General features: G+C 43.6%; 2 protein-coding genes across 2 annotated transcripts in view; one reads left to right on the forward strand and one right to left on the reverse strand.

The window, feature by feature from the left end:
* Positions 1-16,238, forward strand: part of LOC109868476 (astrotactin-2) — a 413,904-nt gene that overhangs the window by 297,747 nt on the left and 99,919 nt on the right. The window contains exon 16 of the mRNA XM_031802536.1: positions 842-1,021. Coding sequence (XP_031658396.1) covers positions 842-1,021 — 180 coding nt within the window. The remainder of the gene's footprint in view (positions 1-841; positions 1,022-16,238) is intronic.
* On the reverse strand, positions 1,683-10,377 carry LOC109868341 (E3 ubiquitin-protein ligase TRIM32). The gene is made up of 2 exons (XM_031802537.1): positions 10,249-10,377; positions 1,683-6,475 (listed from the first exon to the last, which is right to left on the reverse strand). The coding sequence occupies exon 2, from the start codon at positions 5,482-5,484 to the stop codon at positions 4,726-4,728; it is 759 nt and encodes a 252-aa protein (XP_031658397.1). The 5' UTR covers positions 5,485-6,475; positions 10,249-10,377; the 3' UTR covers positions 1,683-4,725.

Here is a 16,238-nt window from a genome sequence, read left to right on the forward strand (position 1 = left end):
TCTTCAAGCTCTGTCAAGTTGGTTGTTCATCATTGCTAAGACAGCCATTTTCAAGTCTTGCCAAAGATTTTCAAGCCGATTTAAGTAAAAACAGTAACTACGCCACTCAGGAACATTCAATGTTGTCTTGGTAAGCAACTCCAGTGTATATTTGGACTTGTGTTTGAGGTTATTGTCCTGCTGAAAGGTGAATTTGTCTCCCAGTGTCTGTTGGAAAGCAGACTGACCCAGGTTTTCCTCTAGGGTTTTGCCTGTGCTTAGCTACATTCTGTTTCTTTTTATCCTGAAACACCTCCCAGTCCTTGCCCAAGCATACCCATAAGATGATTCAGTCATGACCATGCATGAAAATATGGAAATTATTTAGGCTTGCCATAACTAAAGGGTTGAATACATATTGACTCAAGACATTCCAGATTCTTATTAATTTGTCAAAATGTTGAAAAACATAATTCCACTAACATTATGCGATATTGTGTGTAGGCCAGTGACACAAAATGTAAATGTAATACATTTTAAATTCCGGCTGCAATACAAGAAAATGTGGAGAAAAAAAATCTAAGGGTGTGAATACTTTCTGAAAGCACCATATATAAAAATATATATTTATTTATTTGAACCCAGGTCTGGTATAGAGTGTTAATTTACTGTCATGTTTCCTGGTGAGACTATTTAACTACTACTACACTATATCATATTGTACTGAAAACTCAGAGGGAAAACCATACAGAATAGTACTGTATTTAGTGCATTTACAAAACCCTTTTTTTTTTTGCTTCAGCTATAACTACAATTCCATTTGTTCCACATTATTTCCCCTCCACACGTTCCTGGTTCCCAGGCTTCTCCAAGGTTCTGAAGACACTGACTGCAGAGAGCACCAGAGAGGAGCTGCTGTCCTTCATCCAGCAGTACGGCAGCCATTACGTATCCGAGGCCCTTTACGGCTCCGAGCTCAGCTGCACCATCTACTTCCCCAGCAAGAAGGCTCAACAGCAGCTCTGGCTGCAGTACCAGAAAGGTGAGAGGGGGGGAACTGCATATGATGCACATGTCACAAATAATACTGTAATCAGTCACCAATTTAGACCCAGGGATCCAGGTGAGTAGACTATCAATAGACGTAAAATTGGGGGGGGGGGGGGGGGGGGGGAAATGGGGCTTATTCAATATGGTACAATTTTCAGGACGCTGCAGATAGAAATATGATTCATAGCAGACATGATTCCTCATTTTTAAACTGGTCCTAGCCCCTGAGACAGAGCCGAGAATAGCCTCTCGGAAAACCTTCGGTAGCATTTCATAATTCATTTCATAAACATTAGGCAAGACCTGAAAGAGCTTTCGTACAGTACTATGCTGTGCCACTGAGACCGTGAAAATGGAATTGGACAGACAGGGTGAGGGCTGTGAATAGCATGAAAATAATGGATCTTTTACCAAATAAATGGATTCAAAGTATGTCCTGTAAACACCGGAATACAAAGACACTTGAATCATTTATGAAAATACATGTTGTTGCTGCATCGCAGATATTTCTAAAGTATTTACCAAAGGTATTGCACAATGTGTTATTACTTTTCTAAATGTTCACATTACAGTGAAGTCAGTGTTCTTCCTACAATGTAAATTCCTGCCTGGAAAATTCTCCAAAGAGAATCTGAAACCCCAACATGCACATCTTGATTAATGTTGGGTTTATTGCACTAAATAGATGACATTAAAAACATGAAATTGAGACTCGCGTTACACAGAAACTCATCTGATACGATAGTAACACACACACTGTAAAGTCACTGCCTCCACCAAAGGCGAAACTTCTGAAAGACACGTGGGTTAGTTCAACACACACATACAGAACACTCAGAAGACCCAGTAGTATAACAAAAATTTAAAACTCAGAGGAAATAGGCAATTACATGTAGGTCTAAAGAAATGAAGGCTGTCCGAGTTAATCAATTAAAGGCCCAGCGGAGTCTAAATTCATTTATTTTGTATCATATTGTACAACTTGAGTTATTTCCTGATTGTATTTTCAACAAGAAACTATCTACACAGGACCTTCTAAAGCAGCTGATTTGCATGGGCGGGAGTTTTGGCCATAGAGAGGCCTCATCCTTGTATCCGTACCATTATGGCGTCTGTGACAGTCTCAATGGCACTGCCCATACTATCTCCATTTTAAAGTAGTCTCCAACAGGGTCACAAGGAGGGATCAGCCAATGAAGTTGGAAGTCTCACCCAGTTGACTATATTAGAATGGTGGAAGTCCTCAATGGCGCTGCACATGCTAAAACTGAATTCTGGCCACTAGAGGCCTCTATCATTCTCTATGTGTGTGCTTTCCATTGTGACGTCACCATTACATAAATATACCAACAATAGTGAGGTCCCTCAAATAAAAAGGTAATTTTGCCCATTTTAATGTAAATCTTACAGTAAGGTCCTTATTTGATATGAAAATGGCTACATTGGGTCTTTAACCCAAGTTAAGTACACACTTATTTATGTGATTAATCGCATTGTTTGAAAGCGTTTAAAATCCACTGAAAATATCCCAAATAATCTATAGAGCTCAAAACAACTTGACATTGAGGTTAAAGAAAGTACACTTTATTAATTTACCAGATTTTGCTTACTGTTACTTTGGACAAAATCAAGACATCGATATTCTTGTAATGCTTTTGGTATAAAACATCTTCAATTACAGCTCAATTTGAGCAATTTCAAATGTTTGACATTAATCCAAGCAAATCCTGCAATTAACTTAAAAAAAAAAAACATTAACCATTAAAACTGACAGAAACAGTCTTGTAATAGTTAAGTTTGGAATATCTGTAATGATAATTTGAGAAATAACTTTGTAGTGACAGACTAATGCAGTGACAAGGTTAGCATGCTGCCTGACATGATATCCTGAATTTAAATCCTTTGGTGTGTTGACAAATATGGTTTCACAAATGTCTCATGAGAGTACAAGAAATGAAAACACACAATCACTGAAGAAATTGTATGTACGTATGGAAGTTTAAAGGAAATAGCAATGACGAACTTGATCAAATGTCTCTGGAGGTGTTGGCAGAATATTTTTACAACTTTTACAGTGACATTTTCTGTATCTGAAATAAAGAAATCATTGGAAATTGTTATAACCTGTAGATCATTTCAATTCAATAATACTTTGTTTACTTTTTCCGGAACTTAATTATGCTGCACTACCCGCGAATTCTGAAACATTGTAAAAATATAAAACTACAGTAGGCCTACTTACAGTGGTAGCCTACACACTTCAGTGAAAAAATATATACTGTATATTCTAAACCCTGTCTGTTAAATTATACTGTATATTCTAAACCGCGCTACCTTTCGGGTGCACAAAGCAAAAAACGTTGAAATAAAAGCCAATCCAATAGGCCCGATTAAAGCGAGAGATGTTCATTTGTTGTAGTCTAAAGCTACTTCAGGAATATGAACCCATCATGGCCAGAAAAACAAACCAAAAAGTGGAAGAATTTGTTCAGCAAATGACTATGAAAATATGAATTATGTTTATAAATTAAATATTGTTTACGCGAGACATTTGACAAAGACGTAAATGAAAAAGTTGAACCATCTGTTCGAGCGTTAAACTATGCTCCGGATCGCATAGAGCAAAAAACTTGAAATAGCATTTTTATTTACACCTGCGAAATGGGTCCAATTAAATAAGAGATCAGACGTAGGCGACAGGCTACTTCGCGAGTATGAAACCATCAGTCAGAAAAGGTGAGGAATGTATTCTGCAACAATCATGGAAATGAAACAATTAATAGGAAATATATGCCTATTTCTACTTATTTTAGACGATCAAGTCCATGATCCCATCCCTATAGATTTAAATTAGAGGTTTGATTAGACATGCCTTCTAAATAGATAAAGGCAGCCTGTAAGCACAATTCTTTTTTGCAATACATTTTCTTGCCATGCCATTAGGCTTAGTAAATAGAACATATAATTTTGTACAGCTGTGATGATACCAGTATCAAAAATAAATAAAATATAAATAAAATAAAAACAATGCAGACCAAACACTTTGGTCCTTTAAAAACCTGCTTTATGTAAAATAGCGTTCTATAGATTGGAAAATAATACGTGACTAGATGACAACATGATGTTGGTTTCCAACATTAGGGTCGTTTTCCCAAAGAAGTTAAAATTTGCTTCGTGTTTTGTGTCCTTGCTACGATACTAATGAGTATCGCAATACAGGTATCAACCCGGCCCTAATATTTTGTACAGTACAGCAGTTAAAATATTTAAAATATTGTGCGTTGATTGACATACCAGTTTCCCCCCCACCCCTAATGTGACAACTTCCATCAAATCAACGAGGCAGCTCAAATTGTAGATAAACACCGTCTTGGTTCCAATGTGCTCCTAGCCAGTCCCACTGACTGACTGGGGATCAGGAACTCATTATATGACCTGCTAAGCACTGACTAGAAATCAGATCATGGAGGAGCAAAAGTTGTTTGGAATGCAGCCATTTATATTAAAAAGTGACACACACACACACACACACAATTGGATTTGTAGTTTCTTAGCACCTAGCAGGTGGAGAAGCATCTCCTCTGTGGGTACGAGAAGACTTTCACACAGTGGTCCCAGCAGTCCAGCAACATCAGCTGTCCTTTCTCAGTGACGGCCACGCCCACAGGGCACGTCAGTCCCTCCTGGATGAGCACGTTAAAGCCGCCCTCTTTGGGGGAACTGCAGGATCTCCTTCCTGCCACTGTCCGTCACCAGCAGGTCCCCGTTGGCATCTATGCACATTCCCATGATGCAACGGAAGTCCTCTGTCTCCGAGAAGAAGTGGCTGAGATGCTTGCCCAGCTGGTCGTCCGTCCCCACCGAGCAGATGGAGAAGCCCCCCTCCAGGTGGTGCTCATTATGGCGGTTCTGAATGTTCAGGCCCAATCCTTGGGTGAAGTAGATGGTGCCCGATGCGTCGCACGTCACAAACTTGGGCCGCACTTCCGAGCACAGACGGTTGTAGTTGGCTACGCCCACTTTGCGGTCCACGGCCAGGCACCAGAGCTTGCCGCCCTCCACGCCCGAGACCACGAACTGACCCGTGGGCATGGCTGCAATGCCCCAGGGCTTTATTAGCTGGTTCTTGTGGCAGGCCACGCAGTGGCCATCAATGGTGTACACCTTGACTGAGTTGTCGTAGTTGTCAGTGACCCCAATAAGGCCCTGCGGAGTGATGGCGATGGACAGTGGGATGAGGTTGGGCAGGTCGATGCTGCTGGGGTTGCGATGGATGTCCCTCTGGAAGCCCTTGCGGCTGAAGATCTGGATGCGGTAGTTCCCCTGGTCGGCCACTAGGACTTCGCCCTGCGGGGTGATGCAGATGCTAACCGGTAGGTTGAACATCCCCGGCAGGTTGCCCTTGCAACCCATATTCTTTACAAACTGGCAGCCCCCCCCCCCCCCCCCCCTCATCCATGGACTTAAAGTTGCCCGGGGAGGCACACACAGCCTCTTCTACAGACATTAACATATCAATGTCTCTATACAGGTCCAGCGGGGCCCCTACAACCCCCATGGTCCCGCACATGGCATCAACCCCATCCCCAGTGCTAAACTCCAGCAGCCCCTCATCAGTGTTGACGGTGCAGGGCTTGGTGATGAGCTGATGCTGGAGCTGGAGCTTGAGTAGCGTAGGCAGGTCCAGGCTGCTCCTCAGGTCTAGCTCCTCCTCATCGTTTCCCCCTCCAGCAGGGTGATGTCGCTCTGCTTCACCCGCATGGTGAGGTAGTCGCATCGGCCAGGTTCAGCAGGTATGTCTGCTCCTCAAGGTTGTGCCCATTCAGCTTTTCCACCTTGGCCATGGAGGCAGCGAAGGCCTGCCGCTAGTGCCCCAGCTCCTCCAGCAGACGCAGCTCAGCCCGGGCATACTCCTGCTGCACTGCCCGGAACTTCACCCGCATGTTCTTTGTCACACTGTCAATGGTCACTTTTTTCTGCTGGATGTGGTCCATGGCTTTGTGGAGGGATGCCAGTTTACCGCCCAGGTCCTTCCGGCGCTGCTCAGCAGCCACCCGGATGGGCTGGACGGCGTGGCCCTGCTGCAGGTGGCCCTCGCTCTTGCAGAGGTCACAGAGCACGGTGCCGCAGTCAAGGCAGTACTGTCGGGGTAGGCGGTTGCGGCAGGACTTGATCCAGTCCAGGAGCTTGAGCACAGTGAGCTTGTCAGCCAGCTGGGAGAAGCTGCTCATGCAGGAGACCCTGCTGCAGAAGGGACAGCGCACGCAGTTGATGGTGCTAGCCAGCAGCTTCTGCAGACACTGTCTGCACACTGTGTGGCCACACTGCAGGAGCTTGGGCCTCAGCTGCTCCTGGTTGTAAGTCTCCAGGCAGATGGGGCACTCCAGAACCTCCCGGAGCAGGTCCGGGTCCAGAACTGGTGAAGCTGCCGCCGTCGTGTTCACACCTGAGGGGAGAGGAATAAAAAAAAAGGGACGTCAAAGGTTCAGGCTGTGGCACAATCACTACGGAAGCTCTAGTCTAGTGCCTGGTTACATTGTGTTTGGGATAATTGTATTTACTCTCTCCGTGGTTAGTGAGAAATAGATGTCATTGTTGTAAAAATCTGCGTGCTTCATTTACTATCATTGTTAATTGAAATATTGAATTATTTTATATTATGGCTATTTACTATGGTGGACCAAGTATTATTAAGTGACACAGACTAAAGTATTCACCACACCATACATACACTGCCGATTTATGTTAAACTTTTTAATACTATAGTCATCACGGTCTCACAAAATTGATTGCTTAAAACAGATGTTTTTGTCCCACTACGGACTGACATGTAGAACTGGGGTTTTGACACTCGGTCATAAATCAAAAAGCCATGACAAGAGGAAGCATCAACAGAATAATTGTCCATGTACAGTGGGGCAAAAAAGTATTTAGTCAGCCACCAATTGTGCACTGACTCCCACTTAAAAAGAAGAGAGGCCTGTAATTTTCATCACAGGTACACTTCAACCATGACAGACAAAATGAGAAAAAAAAATCCAGAAAAATCACATTGTAGGATTTTTAATGAATTTATTTGCACATTATGGTGGAAAATAAGTATTTGGTCACCTACAAACAATCAAGATTTCTGGCTCTCACAGACCTGTAACTTCTTTAAGAGGCTCCTCTGCCCTCCACTCGTTACCTGTATTAATGGCACCTGTTTGAACTTGTTATCAGTATAAAAGACACCTGTCCACAACCTCAAACAGTCACACTCCAAACTCCACTATGGCCAAGACCAAAGAGCTGTCAAAGGACACCAGAAACAAGGCTGGTAAGACTGAATCTGCAAAAGGCAAGCAGCTTGGTTTGAAGAAATCAACTGTGGGAGCAATTATTTGGAAATGGAAGACATACAAGACCACTGATAATCTCCCTCGATCTGGGGCTCCACGCAAGATCTCACCCCGTGGGGTCAAAATGATCACAAGAACGGTGAGCAAAAATCCCAGAACCACACGGGGGGACCTAGTGAATGACCTGCAGAGAGCTGGGACCAAAGTAACAAAGCCTACCATCAGTAACACACTACGCCGCCAGGGACTCAAATCCTGCAGTGCCAGACGTGTCACCCCACCCCCCGTGTAAAAATAAAAAATAAAATAAAATAATAAATGCCCAAATCGGTGTCCAAAAAAACCGATTTCCGATTGTTACAAAAACTTAAAATCGGCCCTAATTAATTGACCATTCCGATTAAATCGGTCAACCTCTAGTTAGTAGTCACTGTGAGAAACATATACTGTAACTCAGGGGCTCCCTTCCAACATTGGGGAACACCCTGCGCGAGCACCGCGTTTATTTCTATGGGCAGAAGCACTGTCCATGACACAAACTGTTCAAACATCTCATTGGCGGAGAGAATTTTGCAGGTTTAAAGCTTATTTCCGGAAATTCTACACATTTTGCAGTTCTATTCTATACAAACACAGCAAAAAACAGAAACCTCCTCTCACTGTCAACTGCGTTTATTTTAAGCAAACTTAACGTGTAAATATTTGTATGAACATAAGATTCAACAACTGAGAAACTGAACAAGTTCCACAGACATGTGACTAACAGAAATGGAATAATGTGTCCCTGAACAAAGTGGGGCTCAAAATCAAAAGTAAGTCAGTATCTAGTGTGGCCACCGGATGCATTAAGTACATGTACCAGATTTGCCAGTTCTTGCTGTGAGATGTTACCCCACTCTTCCACCAAGGCACCTGCAAGTTCCATTACATTTCTGTGGAGAATGGCCTTAGCCCTCACCCTCCGATCCAAAAGGTCCCAGAAGTGCTCAATGGGATTGAGATCCGGGCTCTTCGCTGGCCATGGCAGAACACTGACAATCCTGTCTTGCAGGAAATCACGCACAGAATGAGCAGTATGGCTGGTGGCATTGTCATGCTGGAGGGTCATGTCAGGATGAGCCTACAGGAAGGGTATCACATGAGGGAGGAGGATGTCTTCCCTATAATGCACAGCGTTGAAATTGCCTGCAATGACAACAAGCTCAGTCCGATGATGCTCTGACACACCGCCTCAGACCATGACGGACCCTCCACCTCGATCCCGCTCCAGAGTACAGGCCTCAGTGTAACGCCCATTCCTTCGACGATAAACGCAAATCCAACCATAACCCCTGGTGAGACAAAACCACGACTCGTCAGTGAAGGGCACTTTTTGCCAGTCCTGTCTGGTCCAGTGGCAGTGGGTTTGTGCCCATTGGTGACATTATTACCGGTGATGTCTGGTGAGGACCTGCCTTACAACAGGCCTACAAGCCCGCAGTCCAGCATCTCTCAGCCTATTGCGGACAGTCTGAGCACTGATGGAGGGATTGTGCGTTCCTGGTGTAACTTGGGAAGTTGTTGTTGCCATCTTGTACCTGTCCAGCAGGTGTGATGTTCGGATGTACCGATCCTGTGCAGGTATTGTTACACGTGGTCTGCCACAGCGAGGACGATCAGCTGCCCGGCCTGTCTCCCTGTAGTGCTGTCTTAGTCGTCTCACAGAACGGACATTGCAATTTATTGCCCTGGCCACATCTGCAGTCCTCATGCCTCCTTGCAGCATGCCGAAGGCATGTTCACGCAGATGAGCAGGGAGCCTGGGCATCTTTCTTTTGGTGTTTTTCAGAGTCAGTAGAAAGGCCTCTTTAGTGTCCTAAGTTTTCATAACTGTGATCTTAATTGCATACCGTCTGTAAGCTGTTAGTGTCTTAACGACCGTTCCACAGGTGCATGTTCATGATTAATTGAACAAGCATGGGAAACAGTGTTTAAACCGTTTACAATGAAGATCTGTGAAGTTATTTGGAATTTTATGAATTATCTTTGAAAGACAGGGTCCTGATAAAGGGACGTTTCTTGTTTTGCCACATCTATTGTGTATTCATGTGATATAAAAGTGACAAAACAATAACAATATCTATGGGCTAAAAAACAAATAGAATATGTTAGCCGGACATTTGACAAGTTAGAAATATGCAATGACTAAGATGACAAAAGGAACTGATGATGCAAATCCAATTTTAAAATGTCACCTTGTGCAACTTTCAAGAGTACGTTTAAAGCCATTTAGTGTTTCTTTAATAAAAAATTAAATGATATGAGGACGCACCCCACAGTTTGGGAACCACTGATACTGTACACTTTAGCTGGCTATATAATTTAAGTGCGTGGAGTGTAGCACTGCCTCTGGATAGCACTAGCAGTCATTCAACACTAGATTGCTGAAGCTAGCCAGCTTTTAAGTGAACAACTTCTCAGAATCAGTTCGCTAGCTACAGACAACCAATAAGTGTTCTGCCTAGCTCGCTAGTTAGCTATACGAATGCAGCGACCTTAGTTTGTGTGATTGTGCTGCCAATGTGTTAGCTACTAGCTGTGTTGTTAAGCATAACAGAGATTGCTCGAATCAAGCTGTCACTACACGGCCAATGCAAATGACAACCGCACTAGCTGGTTACGTGCAATTAATAATTTCTAATATTGTGGCACGATGCTGTGTTGACTCTAGCGCAAGCTGTGCTAGACAGCTTGATTAGTGGAAGGCCTCCCGAAATCGCGATGTGACTTCCTGTTTGGGGCAGTCCGGAAAGAATTCATGATTGAGTCAATTTTAAAAGTCAAGCGTTCACATTTATATACTAGCTAAAGCTCTAGTTTAATTCGGTTGAAATCTTACCTTGCAATGTCAGGTCTGTCAAGGCACAGGAGATGGTAGGTCTGCTGCTGCGAGACTGCGGTGTTGACGTAACGCCAGCAAATACTTATTTCCCACCCACCTCTATTTTCATTGGTTCTTGCAACTGCAGCTGGGACAGGGTCCGGAAGTGGTTGGCAGTTATATTAGTGGGGATATTTATGGTATATGAAGTTTCATAATATGATGTATTGAATACTGTAGTATAAAATGTAGTGTATGTTCATTTGTATAACACTGTCTCTAGTTTTAGTATTATACATAATTAGATTATTTCAGATTTTTGAATACATTCAGAATTGTTCCATTTTGTACACCTCTTAAAATCATGGCTGCACCAGATAATAGATTAACTTTCAAATAAAATCCATCAATCAGGGAAATTATGTGAGCCATTTGAGAGCATTGCAGGCTTTATATGAAATGTAATATGATGCTGAAACAATATACACAATAAATTAGGACAGTACGAAGACATCTTGATGTATCCTTTGAAAGTTAAAAAGCATCAATCTCTAGCAGTAGCATCTGTAGCATCTGCTACAGTTATCTTCCTAGACAGATGTGTGCAGCTGTTGCAGTACATATAAATAGTATATCAGCTGTCCCCTAGATGGCAGCAAAGGTCTTATTTCAAAATCAATTTGTAGAGCTCTATCGCAGAGGGCAGGCCTATGAATTGCAATTCAGAAAAGGAACAGCTGCACATCAATAGAAAATAGTTAATTGACAATTTCATAATGCAATCAAAATGTTAAGCTATACATAACTAAAAGGTAGATGAAAATGAGAAATTAACGTAGACTATATGCTTTCTTTAGCCTATAAAACGTTTTTTTCTAAACCTTCTCAGTAAACCTTTAATATATTTTGAACTTATTTTGAAAGTTGAAAAAACAATAGGCTTTAGACTCACAGAACAGAAACCTGTTGTGGTGTTACTGTGATTGTGCTGCAGCTGTGCCATGTTCAAGTCGGTGGTATTAGGAAGCATGAGTCATCTTTGTTTTACAACAACAAAAAACTGTCCACATCTATATCTCTCCCTCCTCATCATGTGTGTATTTCATTGTAATTTCCCCTGAGCTTGCTTTTTCACTAATAAAATGCACACATCAACCGACTGTGGAGAATTCATAGGCGATATGATTTGAACGTGTGCCAGAGTTGTTAAAAGGCCAGATTGCACGTCAAAACACTCCTGAAATAGAGAGACTTTATGGGGCAATAATAGCAATGCCAACACCAACAATATCTGTCTGAAATTAGCACAGAGATATCAGACATGTTGCAGGGCAACAATTATGACCGGAGAGGAGGTTCTAAAGAACATACTGTAACCACCAAGGCTCATTATTTATTTATTTATTTATTTATTTAGAGAGAGAGAGAGAGAGAGAGAGAGACTACAAACTGGTCACAGTTGTAACGCAGCCAGTCTTTCATTCAAAACTGGTCATTGTGCATTCATTTGGATTGTAAACATCTCTCACCACACAACCATTGATTCAAAATATAAGTTAATTGTGAAATGTAATGAGTACATTCTTTTAATTGCCAAAACACAACATAATGATATGTTTTCAAAGTTGTAGTTTTGCCTACCAGTTTTATCTAATGGCAAACGATGCAAATTGCCCATAGAAGTGCTGAAAGTAATATGCTACAGTACTGTAAATGACAGTAGATTACAGTTTGCACATTACGCAACACACTTACTTACATTACCCAACAAAACTGTCAGAAAATCTAGAATTTCCATAATATATATTGAATGTGAAATCAAAGATGTGATCAATGAAGACATCCTCTACAATCATTAATTCAAAATGTATTTAATTTTGTTCAGATACAATTGCAACATAGGTGTACTGTCTATAATTAAATGTAAGAAATGAAATTAAACAAATTAAATTAATGTTAAATATATGTTTAGCACGCATTCATTTGAATCAAGCTTGTCTTGAGCAGTTGGTCATTAATTATTTTCGAGTGAATGTCCTCATTGTTCATGCACCGTAGGAAAAACCAAATCCAAGCTTGACATTGGTCTGCATTGATGTCGTCGCATGCCTCATCCATGGCCAGAAGGAGGATGGCACGTTCATGGGGATGGCGATCGTACACCTTCCACCTCTGTGCTGAAAAATAATCCTCAATAGGGTTGAGGAAAGGAGAGTATGGGGCAGGTATAGGGTCACGAATCGGGAATGGGCCCAAACCATGCCTGAACCACCTCTGCATGGTGGATCCTGACATTGTCCCACTCAATGACATAAGTGACCCTTTCACCTTGACAAGCCTGCTCAATTTAATAGAGAAACACAATGAGGTGTGCAGAGTTGTAGGATCCAAGTCATGGCCTACTTCCTACCATACCATCTTCAGAGATAGCTGTGCACATGGAGATGTTTCCCCCACGTTGTCCAGGCACTTGGACGGTCGCCCGTTGGTCAATAAGGTTCCGCCCCAGGCGCCAAGTTTTGTCCAGGTTAAAGCCCGCTTCATCAACAAATATTCACTTGTGATGGTTCACAGCTGCATCAAGAACCATCACCTTCTAAAAATATATTTTGGTTAGTTATTTATTTTACAATATAGTTCCAATATGATATTGTGAAGTAGCATGTGCATCAAATAGTAACAGTTATACAGTATATAGTGCTGTATCTGAACATACTAGGCCTGCAGTTGTTTCACCCAGTCGTTGTTTCTCTCAAAGCGCACCAGGTAAATGTGTTTCCTGGTGCCTCTTTAGAAGGGGAGCAATTGTTAGTAGGCTGATGGATGCCTCATTGGCAATGGTGTCATTGTTCTCCTCAATGGCCTGCTTTATTTCAGACAGCCTGTATGTCATTCCTGGCCCTCACCATTTCCACCATTGCCCACTTCTGCTGGTCGGTCAGCACATGGCAACCACCATGGGGACTTCTGTAAACTCTGAGGGTATAAACAGAGTATACTGTCAATAGATCATACTGTAAGAATACTGTAACATGTTTAGTGAATGTACATGCATTACAATATGTAATTTACAGTAAATGTAATGGTAAAAGAGAGTGCATATCCTGCAGATTTACCGGCTTTCTTGGTGGAATGTTCTCATTATCGAATTGCCAGTTTATTTTTTTCAGATTGGGGTGACCTAATCCGGCAGCCTCTGCCATGGTAAGGCCTCTGTTTACCACATGACCAATGATGATGGCCCGGAATTCATTAGACACAACCTTTCTATGCCATCTGCTTCCCTCTCTCTGATGTCCACCTCTTTGACGGGTCCTATGGCCACCTCTTTGACAGATCCTATGGCCACCTCTTAGATCTCTTTGATGTGTCCTGTGGCCACCTCTTAGATCTCTTTGACGGGTCCTATGGCCACCTCTTAGATCTCTTTGACGGGTCCTATGGCCACCTCTTAGATCTCTTTGACGGGTCCTATGGCCACCTCTTAGATCTCTTTGACGGGTCCTATGGCCACCTCTTAGATCTCTTTGACGGATCCTATGGCCACCTCTTTGACGGGTCCTATGGCCACCTCTTTGACGGGTCCTATGGCCACCTCTTTGACGGGTCCTATGGCCACCTCTTTGACGGGTCCTATGGCCACCTCTTTGACGGGTCCTATGGCCACCTCTTTGACGGGTCCTATGGCCACCTCTTTGACGGGTCCTATGGCCACCTCTTTGACGGGTCCTATGGCCACCTCTTTGACGGGTCCTATGGCCACCTCTTTGACGGGTCCTATGGCCACCTCTTTGACGGGTCCTATGGCCACCTCTTTGACGGGTCCTATGGCCACCTCTTTGACGGGTCCTATGGCCACCTCTTTGACGGGTCCTATGGCCACCTCTTTGACGGGTCCTATGGCCACCTCTTTGACGGGTCCTATGGCCACCTCTTTGACGGGTCCTATGGCCACCTCTTTGACGGGTCCTATGGCCACCTCTTTGACGGGTCCTATGGCCACCTCTTTGACGGGTCCTATGGCCACCTCTTTGACGGGTCCTATGGCCACCTCTTTGACGGGTCCTATGGCCACCTCTTTGACGGGTCCTATGGCCACCTCTTTGACGGGTCCTATGGCCACCTCTTTGACGGGTCCTATGGCCACCTCTTTGACGGGTCCTATGGCCACCTCTTTGACGGGTCCTATGGCCACCTCTTTGACGGGTCCTATGGCCACCTCTTTGACGGGTCCTATGGCCACCTCTTTGACGGGTCCTATGGCCACCTCTTTGACGGGTCCTATGGCCACCTCTTAGACGGGTCCTATGGCCACCTCTTTGACGGGTCCTATGGCCACCTCTTTGACGGGTCCTATGGCCACCTCTTTGACGGGTCCTATGGCCACCTCTTTGACGGGTCCTATGGCCACCTCTTTGACGGGTCCTATGGCCACCTCTTTGACGGGTCCTATGGCCACCTCTTTGACGGGTCCTATGGCCACCTCTTTGACGGGTCCTATGGCCACCTCTTTGACGGGTCCTATGGCCACCTCTTTGACGGGTCCTATGGCCACCTCTTTGACGGGTCCTATGGCCACCTCTTTGACGGGTCCTATGGCCACCTCTTTGACGGGTCCTATGGCCACCTCTTTGACGGGTCCTATGGCCACCTCTTTGACGGGTCCTATGGCCACCTCTTAGACGGGTCCTATGGCCACCTCTTTGACGGGTCCTATGGCCACCTATTTGACGGGTCCTATGGCCACCTCTTTGACGGGTCCTATGGCCACCTCTTTGACGGGTCCTATGGCCACCTCTTTGACGGGTCCTATGGCCACCTCTTAGACGGGTCCTATGGCCACCTCTTTGACGGGTCCTATGGCCACCACCTGAAATAACAGCCTTTTTGATGATCTGTTTTCAGTTTTGTACTAAGATTTGAAAATTTACCACATACTTGTTAAAATAGTACCAAAGCTATAAAAAAAAATGTAATTAGTCAAAACAGGGTAATTTTACATCTGGCCAGAAGTTAATAAGAAAACTATCTTAACAGAGAGAAAAGTCCTCATGTCTGTTGCCTATATAGAATCCCTATACTTTAACGATGACAGCTTCTCCATCCTAGAGGGGGAGATCAACCATTTCCAGGCCCAGGGACATGTACGCTTCTGTGGTGACCTAAATGCCAGAACTGGACAAGAACCTGACACTCTCAGCACTCAGGGGGACAAACACCTACCTGGAGCTGACAGCATTCCCTCCCCAATATGCCCCCCTAGACACAACAACGACAAAACAACCAACAAAAATGTCTCACAATTCCTGCAGCTCTGTCGCAAGATGGGTCTGTACATAGTCAATGGTAGGCTTCGAGGGGGCTTCGAGGGGACTCCTATGGTACGTTCACCTACAGCTCATCCCTTGGCAGTATCACTATAGATTACTTTGTCATTGACCTCAATCCAGAGTCTCTGAGTGTTCACAGTCAGACCACTGACAACCCTATCAGATCATAGCAAAATCACAGTCTACTTGAACAGAGTAATACTCAATCATGAGGCATCACAGCCAAAGGAACTGCATAATATTAAGGAGGAAAGTAGTGTAGAAACCTACCAGAAAACTATTGGGCAACAACACAATCAATCCCTTTTAGACAACTTCCTGGACAAAACATTTCACTGCCATAGTGAAGGTGTGAACTTGGCAGTAGAAAGCCTAAACAGTATATTTGACATTTCAAATATATAAATTGTCAAGCAGACAACTTAGGAAAATGAACAACAATGATACAAAAGAATTCAAAAATCTAAGAAAGAAAACCTATCCAACCAAAAACAGAGACCCAGAAAACCTGAGCCTACGCCTTCCACTATAGTGAAGTACTAAAACAGTACAGAAATACACTAAGAAAATATGAACAGCACAGAAATCAGCTCAATGTAATTGAATAATCCATAGAATCTAACCACTCAAAGAGTTACCATCCAAAATGGAGATAATGGATAAACCACTTATCCAATC

Source organism: Oncorhynchus kisutch, linkage group LG23, assembly GCF_002021735.2.
Source record: "Oncorhynchus kisutch isolate 150728-3 linkage group LG23, Okis_V2, whole genome shotgun sequence".
Lineage (NCBI taxonomy): Eukaryota > Metazoa > Chordata > Actinopteri > Salmoniformes > Salmonidae > Oncorhynchus > Oncorhynchus kisutch.